This window comes from Urocitellus parryii, chromosome 15, assembly GCF_045843805.1.
Source record: "Urocitellus parryii isolate mUroPar1 chromosome 15, mUroPar1.hap1, whole genome shotgun sequence".
NCBI lineage: Eukaryota > Metazoa > Chordata > Mammalia > Rodentia > Sciuridae > Urocitellus > Urocitellus parryii.
In genome coordinates this window covers 328,668-346,251 of record NC_135545.1, presented here as the reverse complement: position 1 = coordinate 346,251, position 17,584 = coordinate 328,668, and the positions used below count along the sequence as shown (strand labels likewise).

Sequence of the window (17,584 nt, the reverse complement as noted above, 5' to 3'; positions counted from 1 at the left end):
CTGGCAGGCAGTGACTCAACATGTGTCTGAATCCACGGCACCAGGGGCCCGAGGGCCCTTGGAAGGGCAGACTCAGTGCAGTGATTGCCGCCCTTCACCAACTCTGCAGCCTTGCCCCTCTTCCAAGGTCCAGCGTGTAACTGATGTCCAGGTTCTGTACCTTGTTGTCAGGGTACCTTCATGCCTCTGCTTTGATGACCCCCTCCTGTGTGAGGCACTTAATCTGCCACATCATGCACTGGTCTCTGTCACCCTCGGCATCTCCATCACATGGTCCCTCTGTCACGAACACACAGACCACAAAGACTGAAGAGGTTCAGAGCAGGAGGGTGAGACCCAGGGAGAGACCTCGGTGTCTCGGAGAGCCCTGGCACAGGCAGAGCTGGCCACACGCGGCAGAAACTGAGGGCTCCAGTGACGTGGTAGCACAGGTTCCCACACGCTGGGAGGAACAAGATTGGCATGAGCCTGACGTCCAGCTGCAGAGCCTGCTCCCAGGGTGACTTCCTGAACCTCCGTGGCCTCCTCCATAAAGCAGAGGCAAGATCACTGTACCACACCTGACCCCTCTTCTGGCTCTGACTGAGGCACCCAGCTCCACTTTGCTGTCCCCCATGTGCCCGGCCTCCATCTACCAAGGCTCCAGGCTTCTCTGCCACTTTACCGTGGGATGCCCATGTCCGTCTGAAGGGCAGGCAGGGGAAAGAGGACTCTATTGAGGGACTGTGCTTGCTGGTCAATCTGCCAAGTAATTTGTATACAGTGTCATTTACTCCTCACAGCACACAGAGGACAGGAGTATCCCTGTGTGCCAGGGGCTGGGGATATAACTGACTGGCTGAGGTCACATGGCAGGCACTGGCAGCTCTGGACTTGAGAACACCAGGTACTTCAGCAGACACCGTGTCCTAATCTTGTGAATACACTAAAGCCACCAAATTGGGCACTTTGGAAAGTGAACTTTAACTGGGTGCAGCAGTGCACACCTGTAATCCCAGCTTCACAGGAGGCTGAGGCAAGAGGATCACAAGTTTTAGGCCAGCCTCAGCAACATGGACCCTGTCTCAAAAAAGCAAAAGTGCTGTGGGTGCAGCTCAGTGGTAGAAGACCCCTGAGTTCAATCCCCAGCACCACACAAGACAGAACTAAGAGCGACACACCTTCAGCCAGTGTGATATTTTAAGAGTGAGAAGGAACAAATTACAGGTTGAGCATCCCTAATCCAGAGATCTGAAATGTTCCAAAATCCAAAACCTTCTGGCTGCCAATATGATGCCACAGATGAAAAATTCCACTCCTGACTTCGTTCAGTGGGTTGCAGTCACATGCAGGTGCACTAAAAGTACTGTATAAAGGTACCTTCAGACTGCTATAGAAAGTGTAAGTAAAAGAACGGAGTCTCATTTAGATTTGGATCCTGTCCCTCAAAGATCTCATTATATATGCAAATATTCCAAAATCTGAAATTCAGCATGACATCTGTTCCCGTGCATTTTGGTTAAGAGATACTTAACCAGTACTAACATCAAGAATGACACAGGCTATAGCACAGATATTAAAAGCACAATAAAGGAACATATCAAATACCTCTGTACACTTATATCAAAAAACTTAGATGAAATTGCTGCCTTGAAAGTCAGAAGCTACTAAAATTAACCAAAGAATGTCCTATATTAAATTGAATTTATAAAACATTCTGGAAAGTGAAACTCCAGGCCCAGAAAAATTAAGTCAGAAATAGAAGAAAGGGAATGACACAAAAAACAGACAATAGAAAAATTAACAAAGCCAAAGTTCTTTGAAAATGTTTTTAAAATTGAGCGAGGGGTAGTGGTGCATGCCTGTGATCCCAGCAGCAGAGGATGCTAAGGCAGGAGGATGGTGAGTTCAAAGCCTGCCTCAGCAACTTATCCAGACTCTGACTTTAAGTAAAATAGTTTAGTTTTTACTTGAGGCTAGGATGTAGCTCAATGGTTAAGCACTCCAGGGTTCCATCTCGCTCTCTCTCTCTCTCTCTCTCTCTCTCTCTCTCTCTCTCTCTCTCTCTCTCTCTTATATATATATATATAAATTAAGGCCCCAGCTAGAGAAAGAGCTCACATCATTCATGGAAGACATAGTCATTTGTAGGCATCACGGAACACTTTATCATTACTTAATGATGCTAACGCACCTACTGTGTGCCAGGACCTCACCAACCAGCTCTAGGCAGGGACAAGCAGTGGTCCACGGGGTTGTCAGAGCTGTGGGAGAGCGGAAGACCAAAATCCAGCGGCTTACACAGCTCTGCCACCATCCAGGACCACCATCAGACTTGGAGGAGGAGACCACAGAATGCAGCCTGGTGTGGGGACTGCCCCTGTCAAAGCAGGGTTGGGAGGTCTGGAGACAGGCTACCTGCCAGGCGGAGCAGAGGTGCCTGGGGAATAGGAGGCAGCTTGGTGGAGGAGGCAGAAGAAAGGCATTTAGGGGGGTCCTGGGTTGTGGCTCAGCGGTAGAGCGCTTGCCTAGCATGCGCGAGGCCCTGGGTTCGATCTTCAGCACCACATAAAAATAAACAAATAAAGATATGGTATGCAACTACAACTAAAAATAAATATTAGAAAAAAGAAAGGGACTTTGGGATCCAATCCAGAGCCCATCCACTTTTCAGAACACGGATCTCAATTCTGAAAGAACAGCTCCCTGAACCTATTGACAAAGACACGTTTTAAACATTGTTGACATTTATTAACTTCTAGGAGAAATGAGGGACAGGCTGCCAGCCTCCCAGGGTGTGGCCTCCAGCTGCAGCAGGAGGGTTGCGGAATCAGCGTCCTAGGCAGTAAGACCCCAGAAGTGAGACAGGAGCCAGGCCTGGGCCCCCTGCCCGGGACACCCCTTGGGAAGGGAGGGCGTGGTAGGTGGCCCGCCTCGCCCCCTCGGGTGCCCCGCGGGCCTCATGCCCGGTGCTTACCCGCCACCAGGAGCTCCACCGGGTCGCTGAGCCCCGACGGGAAGGAGCCGGCCCCCCAGGGGTGGTAGCGGCAGCTGTAGTTGCCCGCGTGCTGGGGCCCCACGAATTCCAGCACCAGGTCGGCCGAGTGGCCCTCCGTGCGGAGCCTAACCGAGGGCTCCTCCTCGCCCGCGCGCAGCAGTTCGAAGGCGACGTCTGGCACGTGACTCTCGCAGCGCAGGACGGCGTCGCGGCCCGCGGGCACCCGCCCGCTCCACAGGGCTCGGAGCCGCGGCCGGGGAAGCGGCCCTGCGCGCAGGGAGCAGTGAGGCCTGGCCGCTCCCGAGACCCTGGTGCCCGAGGCGGGCTGCCTCTCTACTCCCTGCCCCCGACCCAGCCGTCGCGCTGTCACGTCTGTATCTCGCCTCTGCGTCACGTCCGCCAGGACGACGGGAGCCCCAGGCCCGGCCTCCCCGAGGTTCCGTGGGGACCCCCAGCGTCATGGAAGGGAAGAAGCCATCCAGGAAATGGCGTTCCCCGCGGTGTCCGGCCCAAGGGTCAGGCGGCAGGGCGCGGTCTCGGGCCCGCCTCCTCCCGAGGAGACCTCAATGAGGGGTGCGGGGGTGGAACCCCGGAGCTCGGGAGAATCACCCCTGGACCCCGCCTGCGGAGGCGCGGCCCCGAAAAGGGCTTTGAATGGCACACCTGGCTCTGGCCCCCGGGCCCCGGTCAAGCACCGCCTGGAGCCCACGGCTCGCACTCGAGGGAATCAGGCCAGAACTGGAGGCGCTGCGGGACCCCCGGGGAGGGAGGCTGAGCGTCACGCAGACGCCCTGCCCGCGCCAGGCTCACCGTCTACGCGCAGTTCCAGAGGCGCGCTGGGTGCCGAGCCCGCGAAGGGCGGCGTCGGGTCCACGTAGATGCAGCTATAGTTGGCCGTGTCCGCGGCTGACACCTCCCGCAGCTCGAAGACGGCCTCTGGCCCCGCGGGGCTCAGCAGGCCACTCAGGCGCTGCCCGCCCGCGCCCTCGCGATTCAGCGCGAAGCGCAGCCCAGCCCGGGGCCCGCGGCACCGCAGCCGCACGAGCGAGCCCGTGGCAGGGCTGGTGCCCTCCGGCTCCACCACGAGCACCGGCGCGGGCAGCGTCTCTGTGGAAGAGAAGGAGGCTGACCTGGCCGAGGGCGGCTGGGCCTCCAGCTGTCCCTGCCTTTGCCGGGACCCAGCTCCCGCTATAGACATCCCGCCGCGCGAAGGACCGCCTGCCTCCAAGCGCACAGCGCTTCCCAGGCCAGGAACACCGGCTCCCGGGAGGCGGCTTGGCGCCGGGGGCCCGACGGCCCTCGGTCCGGGGCTGGCACCGCGGGGTCTGCGGCGCCCACGAACTCGCTCACGCGGGGCTCGCGGTCCAGTGCCCACGGTGTGAGCCTCAGCGAGCCTGGACTTGCGGCCCCGGGGCTCGTTGCCCGCCGCCCGCCGCCCGCCGCCCTCCCTGGCCCCGGGACAGATGGCTCGTGCCACACCCGCCGCCTGACCCAGTCATTCCAAGCGGGGCCTGGATGTCGCCGCGTGGACCCTTCTGCAAGGCGCTTCCGCAGGTCCCACCTCTCCCTCGGCCTCCCGGAGGGCCACGTGCGCCCGCCGCCCACGCCCCTGCCGGTCGCCTGACTCACGGTCGCTCCACACCAGCTCCGTGGGCGCGCTGTCCGCGGACCAGGCGGCTTCCTCGGAGCGCAGCCGGTAGCTGCAGGTGTAGGGACCGCTGTCCCCTGTGTCCGCCGGGTTCAGGTGGAAGAAGACGCGGTCCGGGCTGGTGCTGCTCCTGGGGACCAGCAACTCCTCTCCGCGCCGCCGCAGCTGGAAGTGAACGCCGCCCAGGGGCGCCACGCAGATGAGGGTCGCGCGGTCGCCGGGGCGCAGGACCTCGGCGAACTGTGCATTTAAACTTGGCGGCGGCGGCGTGGCTGCGAGGCAGAGAGGTGGCTGCGGTGGCGCCAGTCTGCCCAGCAGCCTCAGGAGCAACCTTCCTTCTCTGAATTCCCACGCCCCGCGCGGGGTCTCAGTGTTGGGGGGTCAACACTCACTCATCTCCTCGATGCTCACAGTGGCGCTGGGCTCAGAGGGGTCACCTGCGGTGTGGGTCCGGTAGCTGCAGCTGTAATTGCCGGCCCGATGGACTGAGAAAGTGACCTCTCTGCCCTTCCCGGCCTCAGCCAACTCCAAAAATTCATCGTCGCCTTCCCGCCTCAGCAGGAAGGTGACACCCAACAGCCCCCCGTGACACAGCAGAGTGGTGTTCAGGCCGGGTGTGATCCAGGGCACCGGGTCCGTGGAGAGCCTAGGTGGGGGCAAGGGCTCTGTGGAAGAGGCAGGGTGGGTAAGTGGTTCTGCATGACTTGACCAGGGTGGCTCACCTGTACCTGGACCCCATACTCTGAAAATGGGAGGGACACAGTAGGTGGAGCATATTTTTAAGGGAGGCAAAAGCAAGCCTGGAGGGACTCACTGTGGGCCCTGCGCACTCTCTGGGGATTCAGCCATTTATTCTGAGCCCTCTGGGGAGGGTACAAACGTCCTCCCCGCTGGACAGATGGGAAGCAGGCTCAGAAGCCAGGTGACTTGCAGGGAGACTGCCCATCAGCTTCCGCCCCACTGCCTCCTGGACTCCATCCTCAGCCCTGCACACCTGTCCCTGTCACTTCCAGGAGGTTGCTCAGTGCGGTCCATCGTCCATCGCTAAAACTTGAGCGGCAGCGGTAGAGGCCCTGGTTGTCACTGGTCACTGCTCCCAGCAGGAACTGGTGCTCCATGGTGGGTGTACTCAGGTGCACAAGCTCCTGGATCACCCCATCCTTGAGCAGCTGGAAGTCCAGGGTCGCCAGGCGGGCCTGGCACCTCAGGGTCACGTTGGCCCAGGGTTCCAGCAGCGATTCTGGCTCTGCCCACAGGCTGGGTTTGGTCTCAAATACTGGGGCAGGGACGTTAGGTCAACTTGGTGCTGGGGAACAGGGGCTCCCCACAGTTCGTGGGCCCACTGTCCCCCAGGCCCCAGCCCTGCACTTACCCACGGCTGCCTTGGTTGCTGGGTCCAGGGTGAAACCTGTAGAGACAGCACCCATGATGCTCCATTCACATAGCCCTGTCCCAGGGTACCCCAGACCCCAACACCTTACCCCAGAGCAGCAGGAAGGCCACCAGCACAGACATGGTGGTGACCCCGCACTCCACTGCCTACGAGTGTTGGTGTTGTATAGAGTGGCAGGTGGCTTGGGACACTGACCTCTTCCCTTGTTTGTCTTTCCCAAAAGGCAGGGACAGAGGCTTTGGGACTGGGGACCAGGATGAACCTTATAGGAAGCCACCATGGCTTGAGCAATAGTACTATTAATGGATAACTGGTGATCGATGTGCACAGCACTAGGGTCCTTTTCTGAGAAGAAATGTGGAGTTCTCTCCTGCCCTCATGAGCCACACCCCACGGTGACCCAGAGGTGGGGGACCCTGTGAGTTACTTGGGTTCTCTGTAACCTGGGGGCTGCAACTTCTCCATCAAGTCCCACCTGTTACCCAGGACACTCAGCTCAAACCTGTGTCTCCAGCCTCTGCTGGTGACACAGCTGTGGACACTACCTAGGCTGCCCAAGTTCCCCAGTAACTAGCCGACTGTCACGTAGGCCACCCATGGTAGGTGCCTTGTGAGGGCCCCATGACCTACAGCCAGCCTTCCCCAACCCCTAGACCTCTGCTGAGCCTGTTGCTCTGGGTAGATGAGTGTAAAAGCTGATTCTGGAGGACCCCAATCACACCTCAGTAGAGCTGCAAAGCCTCACTCCTGTAATTAGCATAAACTGGGGGATAAATGTGACATCTAAGGGTATTTACCAAAGAAGACAGGATACAACATGGGCCCGTTAATCAGCTTGTCATTAGGCTGCCGCTCTCATAATTTGTCACTTTGCTTCTGAGTATTCCTGCACAGGGAATTCCTGCACAGAGGCTTTTGGGGGATGCCTCATATCCAAGCCATAAGAGCCAGGATCAACTATTATTTCCCTCCCAGTTCTGGGGAGTGAACTTAGGACCTTGAACATGCTAGGCAAGCACTACCATTGGGATACACTCCCCCACCCCCAGCTGCTTTTATTTTGAGACCAAGTCTTGCTAGGTTGCTGAGGCTGGCCTTGAACTTGTGACTTTTCCACCTCAGCTCCCATGTAGCTGGAGTTGCAGGTGTGCATCACAGTTTCCATCCCTGGATCCTCTTGATTCATATGGGATAACTTACAAGTCGAGACATAGTTATTAGCTCTTGCAGCTTGAAGATCAAGTGTGTTTAGTAGTCTGGCTGATAACTGGACTCCATGTTGGCCCAAATTCAATGAGACAACTTCCAGAGCTGCTGTGGGGTAATGAGGAGGATCCAAAGGCTTTAGGACACGGGAAGAGCTGGAGTGCACTTATCCTGTGCAACACCATGCACACACGCACCCCCACCACTCTCCTCCTGAGCCCAGGCGGGCTCCCCCTCTCCTTGTCCTGAAGGCCTTTGCCACCCACTTGCCTGGCTTGCTCTCTGCCCCTGAGGCTATTAGATCTTCAGACAAAACCTGAAAATAGGAGGGGGAGAAGATTGTTCTCCTATCTCTGTACCCACTCCAGCAGTTATTCCTAATCCCACCAGGAAAGGAATTAGTTGTATAGCCTGCTTAGCTCTAATGGATGATGTGAAAGGCGTGATTAGAGACTTATTACTAGGGGCTATGCTAGATAGACTAGTGTACACGTTCCTGTCCAGTGAGCTGGTAGGCACAAGTAGGAATTTGTTCAACAAAGAAACTAGTTTCAATAGTGAACATGTAAGTTAGTTTTTTTTTTATTTTCAAATCCCCATGTGAATAGGGTTCCAGTTAATGTAGCCCCTGTCAGAGGCTGGAAGGGACCATGGGACTGGTCTAGGGTTGCCCCTAGGGTCTTTTTTTTCCTGGTGATGAGGATCAAACCCTTGGCCTTGTACATGCAAGGAAAGCACTCTACCAACTGAGCTAAATCCCCAGCCCAAGAAATTTCTTTTTATGTCAATGAGACTCCACAGCCAAGTTTTCATATCCGAGGATTAGCAAGCATTCTGCAGGGATAGGGTTGGAACAAGTCTCCCAAGGGAAGATGCTGTGCAAGCAGAAAGTCTGTCCTGGCTGTAGCCTAAGTTTCTGTTTAATAATTAATACTTTTCGAGGTTGGTTTTCAGAAGACTGTACTGTTTGTTTAAAGGGGGTATATTGGGCCTCTGCATAATTAGCGTGGTTGTTTGAGGGGGGTAATTATTAAGGTGTGGTTGCAAAAATGGTCGTCTAATTTCCCCTGGTTGTGCCCTCTGCTCCCTCCAGATAGAGGGGCGCCTGGAACTTGAGCCTCATTTGGGTTGTAATAAGCCCCTATATTGGCAGGCAAGATGAAGTCTTAGTACTGAAGGAGTTGAATTGCCCTTGCAGTCATTGTGTTTAGTAGTACCTGTGATTTTAAATTAGTATAAATCATCAAAAGTTATTAGCTGGAATGGATGACCACCTTGATATTTAGGATGGATACACATGGCCTGGAATGGCAATATTATCTGTGGAGCTGCAGACAGGTAAATCCAGCAGTCCTTGGCCAACCCTGAGTTAGACAAATTTAAAAGACAGTGGGTAAGGTGTAAAGTTTTTCTTTTTTGCTTTACTTTTTACTTTAATAAATCATCTGTATCTTCTATAATAAGCATAAAAGATATCTACCTCTTTGGTCATATTTATTTAGTAACTAAAGCATTAAATGACAATTTTTACTTTTAATATTATGTTCATTATACTTGAGATTGTTTAGCTTTCATGGAGAGAAAAAGAGACCCAGGCATGTGCACCTGCTAGGACTGCAACATGATTTTAATAGTTACTGGTATGTGGGCAATTTCTATGAAGTGGACAGAAAGAAATCAATAAGAGTGACTGTAAAGTGGCCAATCAAGTGCTATTATCTCTAACCCACTGCTCAATCCATTTCAAGATGTAATCTATATTATTCTAGTTCTAGTTTATTGCTGGACAGTTGATGCACAATTTCTTCTGTAGGATGCTATGGCTTCTTCACAGAGAACTTGAAAAATCTCACACTGAATGTTATCTTTTAATTTCTCCTCACCACATAAACCCTTGTTTCAAGTCTTTTGTACAATAAACTGTTATCTGTTCTCAGCACAAAAACTATGTGAAACCAGTGTCCAAGGAAGAAATCACAACTATGGTAATCAACAATAGTTTTAAAGTGGCACCCCCTTTCTCCACAGAAAAGTCTTGTCTTCTCCAGAAATCTTCACCATGGCTGATTTTAGGACTGTCAGCAAAAGAGTCTCTGCAAAAGAGGCCAATGTAGATAAACTTCCTATTTGCATGTCGCCCTGTTTACTTGGCCACTGGCCGAGAAGATACCAGCACTCCAGGTTCTGGACACCCCTTACTAGTTTTTCAAACGTATCCAGTATAGTACTTTGTAGAAATGTGCATGCCGCAAACTGCCCGGCCCCGGGCCGGCTGAGTCCCGCTCCTGCTGCCGAGCACTGCCTGCGGCACCCCTGCTGAGCGATCCCCTGCTGAGCTGTCAGTGCACACGGGCTTGCAATCTTGCAACCCGGTTGGGCACAAAAACACAAGCCAGTCAAACTGAGACAAAGTTTTATTTAGAGAGAGGCCGTGTGCGTCCCCTAACAGGTGGGTCCGCCACGTGTGTGTTCTACCTGAGCCGGGGGGGTTTCCTCTTCCCCCGGAACACCCTCCTACCATCCTTTCCCAACCAATGGGAACTCTCCCATTACAAGAGTGACATGAGTAACCTGAGTTTTGAAATGGGCCCAGCTGAACAGCATGAGTCCAATTACCATATGAATGTGAATTGCTGGCTGGCAGTCAATAAAATCCAAAGGTGCCTGTATCAATATTTTTGCTGTGGCTCCTAACATCTGCCCCCTACTGTTTAAATAAACAACAGGCAAATGTGGCTAGGGACCGTGCCTGTTAGGTATGTCCAATTCACATATGGTTCTTACCCGTCATGGGAAAACTGACCTTATTGCGTCAGTCTCCTGGCTTAGGTTGATACCACTGTAACCGAATCATACCCGTCACTGACTACCGGTCCAGTATATAGCCATACCTGTGTAATAGGCCTATGCACCAGTGGGGGGGTGAGGTTCTTGCCTCACCTCTGTTGGCCCCCAAATTTAACCTTGGTGCCAGTGGGGGGGTGAGGTTCTTGCCTCACCTCTGTTGGCCCCCAAAATCAGACCATCACTAGCAGAAGGGAGAAAGACGCAGAATTGCCACGACACCAAGCCAATTGACGGCTCCTTTGGAAACACTGGTGACACATCGGCTAAGATATTTAGCACTACCAGTTCGCTGTATCAACAAATAGAACACAATGTATATAGGTGATACATAGTCCAGACAAGTTGTGTAAGCAGTTCAAAGTGGAGGAGTCTATCAATATGTCCATTTCCTCCCAAGGTAAATTAAGTCCTTGATTGAGCAGTTCAAATTGGAGGAGTCTATCAATATGTCCATTTCCTCCCAAAGTAAATTAAGTCCTTGATTGAGCAGTCTTATTGAGTTATTTTGATTGATGTATCAATTTATACAGTTTATAGTGATAGCTATCATAAAAGTTGTAGTTTGGTCTTAGTCTTCACCGGCACTGGGATGGAGATGGGAATTATGGCCATGTTGCTAAAGAGACATTATCCTGAACAGAATTATGAAATATAATGAAAAGGAAAGGTGAAAGTAAACAAACATATCTGTTAACCACCTTTAAAAACAAAACTTAATAACAGCTGTTTACCTAAAATAAATTAAACCATATAAGTCACGTGACTAAATTTTTTTTTTGAATACTTGTATCTATATATACATGAGCGCTCCTTATAAATGAAATATGGACATACACACATACAGACATACAACACAAAACAGCATACATAACATAGAACATATAAGACAATAGTAAATAAAGGCCTTGTAGCTATAGCTAGGTGAAATCTCCATTGCAATGTTTAAAAACTTTACAGTTAAAAAATAAATAAATAAATAAATAAAACACAGTCAAAAAAAATAAAACTGATCAGAAAAACATTAACCTAGGTTTGTATGAGCTTAAAAAATAAGGTAAAATAAAATAAAATAAAATAGAACTTTATGATGTGGGAAAAATGCAAATAATAAAATAGATATTGAAAAAGGCACCGTGGTAAATCACTGTCGCAGATGCAAGAATAGCCAGGCTGGAACTCTGGATATCAGCTGTTATGGATTTGAGTCAAATCATCTTCTTTTTCTGTAGAAATTGTTTTAGTTAATCTCTCTGGAATCCAAATTGGTTGCTGTTCCTCCTGTGGAAAAACACAGACGGAGCCCCGACTCCAGACTATTACTGGGTCCGGACCTTTCCATTGTCCTGTTAGAATATCTTTCCAAAGTACCTTAGGCTTATGTACATTTTTCGGATACATATGTCTTTCCGCAGCACTAAGTCCTGATGAATCCAAATTTAGAAAGTTTAGAGTAAAAAGGGTTATTTTAAGTTTATCTTTGGGGGATATATACCCCTTACTAATTCCCTCCCTTTGCTTTAATAAGTACATTTTTATAGTTTGATGAGCTCTTTCAACTATGCCTTGTCCCTGTGGGTTGTATGGGATTCCTGTTATATGAGTAATGCCAAATGATGAGCAAAATTGTTTAAAAGAGTTAGAAGTGTAACCAGGACCATTATCAGTTTTTAACTGTTTAGGAACACCCACAGTGGCAAAATTTTGTAAGCAATGAGCTATAACATCTTTAGTTTTTTCTCCGGGATGAAGGGAGCCCATCAAAAATCCAGAAGAAGTATCAACTGTAACATGTAAATATTTTAATTTTCCAAATTCTGGCAAGTGTGTGACGTCCATCTGCCAAATATGGTTAGGTATCAGTCCTCTAGGATTGACTCCAAGATTAACTTGTGGCAAAAATGTCACACAATTTTGACATTGTTTTATTATATGTCTGGCTTGTTCTTTAGTTATTTTAAAACGTTTTTGTAAAGTATTAGCATTGACATGGAACCTTTTATGAAAATTTATAGCTTCTTCTATTGTGGAGAAAATATGTATGTCATGTGTAGATTTATCTGCTAGTTCATTACCCAAACTAAGGGCTCCAGGCAATCCTGTATGTGCTCTGATATGTCCTATAAAGAATGGATCCTTTCTATCCCAGATTAGACTCTGTATAGCAGAAAACAAAGAGAAAACAGTAGAGGAAGGAGAAATCCTACCAGCATCTTCAAGAGATACGATAGCATTAACTACATACTGACTATCAGAAAATAAATTAAATGTAGAATCTTTGAACATCATAAAAGCTTGCAATACTGCATTGAGCTCTACCTTTTGAGCTGATTGTTTGGGTACTAAAAATGTAAAAGTTTGATCAGGAGTAACTACTGCTGCTGTACCATTATTTGACCCATCAGTGAATATATTTGGAGCATTTATGATAGGGGTTTTTCTTGTCATTTTTGGAAAAACTACAGGATGCTTAGACCAAAAGGACAACAAAGGATTAGATGGCAAGTGATTATCAAATGCAACACTAGATTTACACATGATTATTGCCCAAGTATTTAACTCATTAGCTAACTCATCAATTTGATCCATAGTATATGGAGTAATAATTTTATTGGGAGAAATCCCAAACACTCCTTTTGCTGCCTTTATTCCTTTGAGTATTAATTGCCCTACAGCCTCAGGATATCTAGTAAGAATAGTATTAGGAGAATAAGACAAATGTATCCATAATAATGGACCTTCTTGCCAAAATACCCCTGTAGGAATATTTTTTGTCGGTAGTACAATAAATAATAAAGGCAAACTTATATCAATTCTATCCAAATGCATATTTTCCATATATGTTTCAATGATTTTTAATGCCTTTCTAGCTTCAGGCGTTAACATGCGGGGTGAATTTGGATCTGATGGACCTTTTAAAATATCAAATAAAGGTCCTAATTCTCCTGTTGGTATGCCTAGATAAGGCCTTATCCAATTTATATCTCCCAATAACTTTTGAAAGTCATTAAGTGATTTGAGTTGATCTACTCGTATTTGAATTTTTGGTGGACGGACCATGGTTGAGGATAATAGAACTCCTAAATAATTAATTGGAAGATTTAATTGTACTTTATCTATTGCTATCTCTAGATTATAATTTTTTAATAAGTTTGTAAGCGTGGCATAACATTCTAGCAATGTGTTTTTATCTTTATGTGCCATTAACACATCATCCATATAGTGAAATATCTGTAGTTCAGGGTTTTGAATTCTAAGTGGCTGGATTGCTTTATCAACATAAATTTGGCACAAAGTTGGGCTGTTAGCCATCCCTTGAGGGAGTACTTTCCATTCATATCTCTGATCAGGACCTTCATGATTCAGTGCAGGGATAGTAAATGCAAAATGTGGACTATCCTCGGGGTGAATTGGAATTGAGAAGAAACAATCTTTAATATCTATAGCTAGAACATGCCACGTTTTTGGTAAAGCAGACAGTTGGGGAATCCCTGATTGAGCAGGTCCCATAATAACCATCTCATTATTAATGGCTCTTAAATCTTGTAATAATCTCCATTTACCAGATTTCTTTTTAATAACAAAAATGGGAGTATTATGGGGAGATACGGAAGGTTGTATATGTCCTTCCGCTAATTGCTGTTTGACCAGATCATGGGCTACTTGTATCTTTTCTTTAGTTAGGGGCCACTGAGGAACCCACACTGGTCTTTCTGATTTCCAAGTAATTTTGATTGTCTCAGTGGCCCTTTTTGAAAACCCAATCCATGTTTATCTATCTCTTGATCTACTTGAATTGGTGCTGTTATATCTTGTTCTTGATCTCTTAATCTCTTTTCTTTTCTAAAGCCTTGTTTTGCCCTAGTAGTGGGCGCGTTAGGATTGACGTTATTTGTTAATGTCAATCCTAATTGATCTAGGACGTCTCGTCCCCATAAATTTATGGGGAGATGGTCCAATACATAGGGCTGTATAGTTCCTTCACATCCTTCAGGATCCCTCCAATCTAATACCATTGCACTTCTATGGGGATTAGTTGCCACTCCTAGGCCTCTAAGCGTTTGGGTCGCTTGCTGTAATGGCCAATGTTTAGGCCATTCCTGGCGAGATATGATGCTGAGGTCAGCGCCTGTGTCCAGCAGTCCATTAAAATCATGCCCTTGAATATTTAATTTTAGCATAGGGCGAGAATCTAAATTTAAAGATAGCATAGCCCAATCTACACCTGTGGAGCCTAATCCCTTGGAACCTCTTTCTACATTACAACTGGAAAATTTATCATGTAGGCTTGGTATTATTAATAACTGTGCTATTCTATCTCCTGATGAAATTACTGATATACCTCTTGGAGAACTAGCTATGATTTTTATTTCACCCTCATAATCGGGATCAATTACCCCAGGACTTATCATAAGCCCTTTAAGTGTAGAAGAACTGCGTCCTAATAATAAGCCTACTGTTCCCTGGGGGAAGAGGTCCTTTTACTCCTGTGGGAATGATTTGAACTCCCATCTCTGGAGTTAATACTGCTCTGGCAGAGGCACAGATGTCCAACCCTGCGCTCCCTCTAGTCTGTCTGATGAGGGATCTGATGGATAATGCGTCCTGGGCACCACCTTGATGGTACTGCTGGGTTCCTCCATTGCCCCGTATATTTGTGGTTTTGGGCCCCGGGGCATTGGGCCCTCCAATTCGTTTTTTGACAGCGGGGCCTGATGCCTTTCTCCACGATATCGTGGGTAGACACTTGGTCTTTGTCCATTTTTTGATAACGGAATACCCTCTATGGTGGTTTGAGAATGGCATTCATTAGCCCAATGTCTCCCTCTATGGCATCGTGGGCAAATACCCGGGATTCTACTCTTTTGATATCTAGCTTTGTTAAACTCTCCTCCTATGGGGCAATTTCTTTTAAAATGCCCTTCTTGATTGCAATTATAGCATGTTTTTGGCTTGGTACTTAAAGCCTGTTTTACTTCAGCTGCCATGACTTGTCCTTGTTCATTAATGTCTCTACATAATTTAATATATGTGTTTAAATCTTCCTGTTTCCACGGTCTAATGACCTCTTTGCAGCAACGATTTGCTTGATCGTAAGCCAGCTGTTTTATAAATGGCATTGCCTGTTCTGTATTTTCAAATGTCTCAGAGGCTGCTTCAATAAGTCTAGCTACAAAGTCAGCGTAGGGCTCATTAACTCCTTGTATTATCTTAGATAGTTGACCTTGAAAATCCCCTTGTCCCTTTAAAGTTTTCCATGCCTTAATTGCATTTATAGCGACTTGAGCGTATACGCCAGGATCATATCTGAGCTGTTGCATCTGTTCTTGAAACTCCTCTTTTCCCAGTAACATTTTCAGGCCTCGTTCAGGGTAACCTGCTTCTGCATTTTGCCTTGCTGTCTCCTTGCAAAATTCCTCATTGGCAATTTTCCATAATAAATACTGTCCTCTATTTAGCACAGAATTACACACGTTAGCCCAATCTGCTGGTGTTAAGTTCCAGCCGGTAATAGATTCGACCATACTGACTGTGAAGGGAGCGGCCAGGCCGTAGGCTGCTACAGCTTCCTTTAATTGTTTTATTATTTTGAAATCTAAGGCACGGTAAACTCGTTCTTTTTCTTCTCCCTGCTCAATTACAGGGCATGCTAGTTTTTGGGGTCCCGCCTCAGGATTCCGTTCATCATCTATGGAGGCAGGTAAAGCTGTTGGTTGAACTATGCCCTCTGGTGGTGGAACGGAGTTAGTAGCAGCCTCCCTATCTGACGACCGTTTTTTCCCTGAGCTTGCCTTGTTCAAATTTTCTTCTATCTGACTAGCTTGAGAGACCTTTTGTTTTGCTTGACCTAATATGTTTTCTGCCATGGCTTGGACCTCTAACAATTTACTTAACAGTTTTTCGGTTTGTTTTTTACTAGATTCTAATCTACTATAAAGGTAACGTAACCCAATAAGATAGAAGAAAGCCAAAACAGAATGAAACAGAAACGGAGAGGAGGAAAATGATTATGTCAATTTTCTCTCTCTCAGGGCCGAATAACTTCAAACCTTGAGTTCAGCCATTTATCCCAACTCGTCTGGAAAAATTGTAAGGCTAGAGAGCCTGAAATAAGAGCAGAATAAATCAAAACAGAAATACCCATTCTGTCGCCTTTCCTTAGGGGCGAGTGATATTACTCACCTTTAAGTTTTGGGCGTTCCCAGTACAGGGCCACCAAAATGCCGCAAACTGCCCGGCCCCGGGCCGGCTGAGTCCCGCTCCTGCTGCCGAGCACTGCCTGCGGCACCCCTGCTGAGCGATCCCCTGCTGAGCTGTCAGTGCACGCGGGCTTGCAATCTTGCAACCCGGTTGGGCACAAAAACACAAGCCAGTCAAACTGAGACAAAGTTTTATTTAGAGAGAGGCCGTGTGCGTCCCCTAACAGGTGGGTCCGCCACGTGTGTGTTCTACCTGAGCGGGGGGGGGGGGGGGGGGGGGGGTTCCCCTTCCCCCGGAACACCCTCCTACCATCCTTTCCCAACCAATGGGAACTCTCCCATTACAAGAGTGACATGAGTAACCTGAGTTTTGAAATGGGCCCAGCTGAACAGCATGAGTCCAATTACCATATGAATGTGAATTGCTGGCTGGCAGTCAATAAAATCCAAAGGTGCCTGTATCAATATTTTTGCTGTGGCTCCTAACATGTGCAAACAAGGCCTCTGGCCTTGAGCTGTACTTCACAGATATGTCTACATTTTTAAGATAAGAGAAGTTGCCAGTTGGGCTCCATGGTAATAGCTGGCAGGGGGAGGAAAGAGAGGGGAGAAGAAGCTCTCCTATTCTCAAGTGTTGTCCTTGAAGGGTTAACTTGCCCAAAACAGTGAAAGAAAAAGCTGCTTTTATGGGGACTTCTGCAGACTGTGAACTTCTGAACCCCTCCCCTTACATGCTGGGTGTAAAACTCTGAACTACATGAACTCAGGGTTCAGGGGATTAACTGATTACAGCAAAAGCTGTGCCCTCTGAACATGGCTGCAGCCAAATAAAACTGTTTCCTGCTATCTTTGGTGCCTTGCCTCATCTATCCCTACAACAGTTTCACCTTCTCTCATTTGGTTTTCTAACACATCAACTATTCTCTCTTCATCTAAAATGGGACAATCATATTCTTCATCAGTCATTATATAACTACCCTTCTCAAGCTAAATCACCCACATTAATGCATTTCAGTCCTAATATTGATGCAAGTCCTTTGCCTAGTGTAGTTTTTCCAACCCCTGGAGTACCTGGCCTTTTATGACACATTTCCATCGCATGATCACATCCAGAGGCACAACTCTGGTCTGCATTTCGGGTCAGGCATTATATGGGATCAATTGTAAAGTTTTTAATATTTATTTTTTAGTTCTCGGACACAACATCTTTGTTGGTATGTGGTGCTGAGGATCGAACCCGGGCCGCACGCATGCATGCCAGGCGAGCGCGCTACCGCTTGAGCCACACCCCCAGCCCCATCAATTGTAAAGTTTTA

The 17,584-nt window shown here is 48.2% G+C and overlaps 1 protein-coding gene and 1 pseudogene across 1 annotated transcript; both read right to left on the bottom strand.

Moving 5' to 3' along the window:
- Nucleotides 1-2,729: 2,729 nt before the first annotated feature.
- A1bg (alpha-1-B glycoprotein) lies at nucleotides 2,730-6,234 on the bottom strand. Its single transcript, XM_026379755.2, has 8 exons — nucleotides 6,107-6,234; nucleotides 5,998-6,033; nucleotides 5,620-5,901; nucleotides 5,018-5,290; nucleotides 4,607-4,897; nucleotides 3,788-4,084; nucleotides 2,957-3,244; nucleotides 2,730-2,817 (listed from the first exon to the last, which is right to left on the bottom strand). The coding sequence occupies exons 1-8, from the start codon at nucleotides 6,138-6,140 to the stop codon at nucleotides 2,810-2,812; spliced, it is 1,509 nt and encodes a 502-aa protein (XP_026235540.2). The 5' UTR covers nucleotides 6,141-6,234; the 3' UTR covers nucleotides 2,730-2,809.
- A 2,695-nt stretch (nucleotides 6,235-8,929) lies between these two features.
- On the bottom strand, nucleotides 8,930-17,364 carry LOC113175492 (adenylate kinase isoenzyme 6-like; annotated as a pseudogene).
- Between the last annotated feature and the right edge of the window lie 220 nt (nucleotides 17,365-17,584).

What these genes read in the sequence shown, in the direction of transcription:
- A1bg (XM_026379755.2), bottom strand. Translation starts at nt 6,140, where the DNA reads ATGTCTGTGCTGGTGGCCTTCCTGCTGCTCTGGG. An exon ending in TGTGAGCATCGAGGAGATGA is followed by an intron (nt 4,898 to 5,017) that starts GTGAGTGTTGAC and finishes TCTGCCTCGCAG; the next exon opens with CCACGCCGCCGCCGCCAAGT. An exon ending in TCTGGAACTGCGCGTAGACG is followed by an intron (nt 3,245 to 3,787) that starts GTGAGCCTGGCG and finishes CCCTGCGCGCAG; the next exon opens with GGCCGCTTCCCCGGCCGCGG.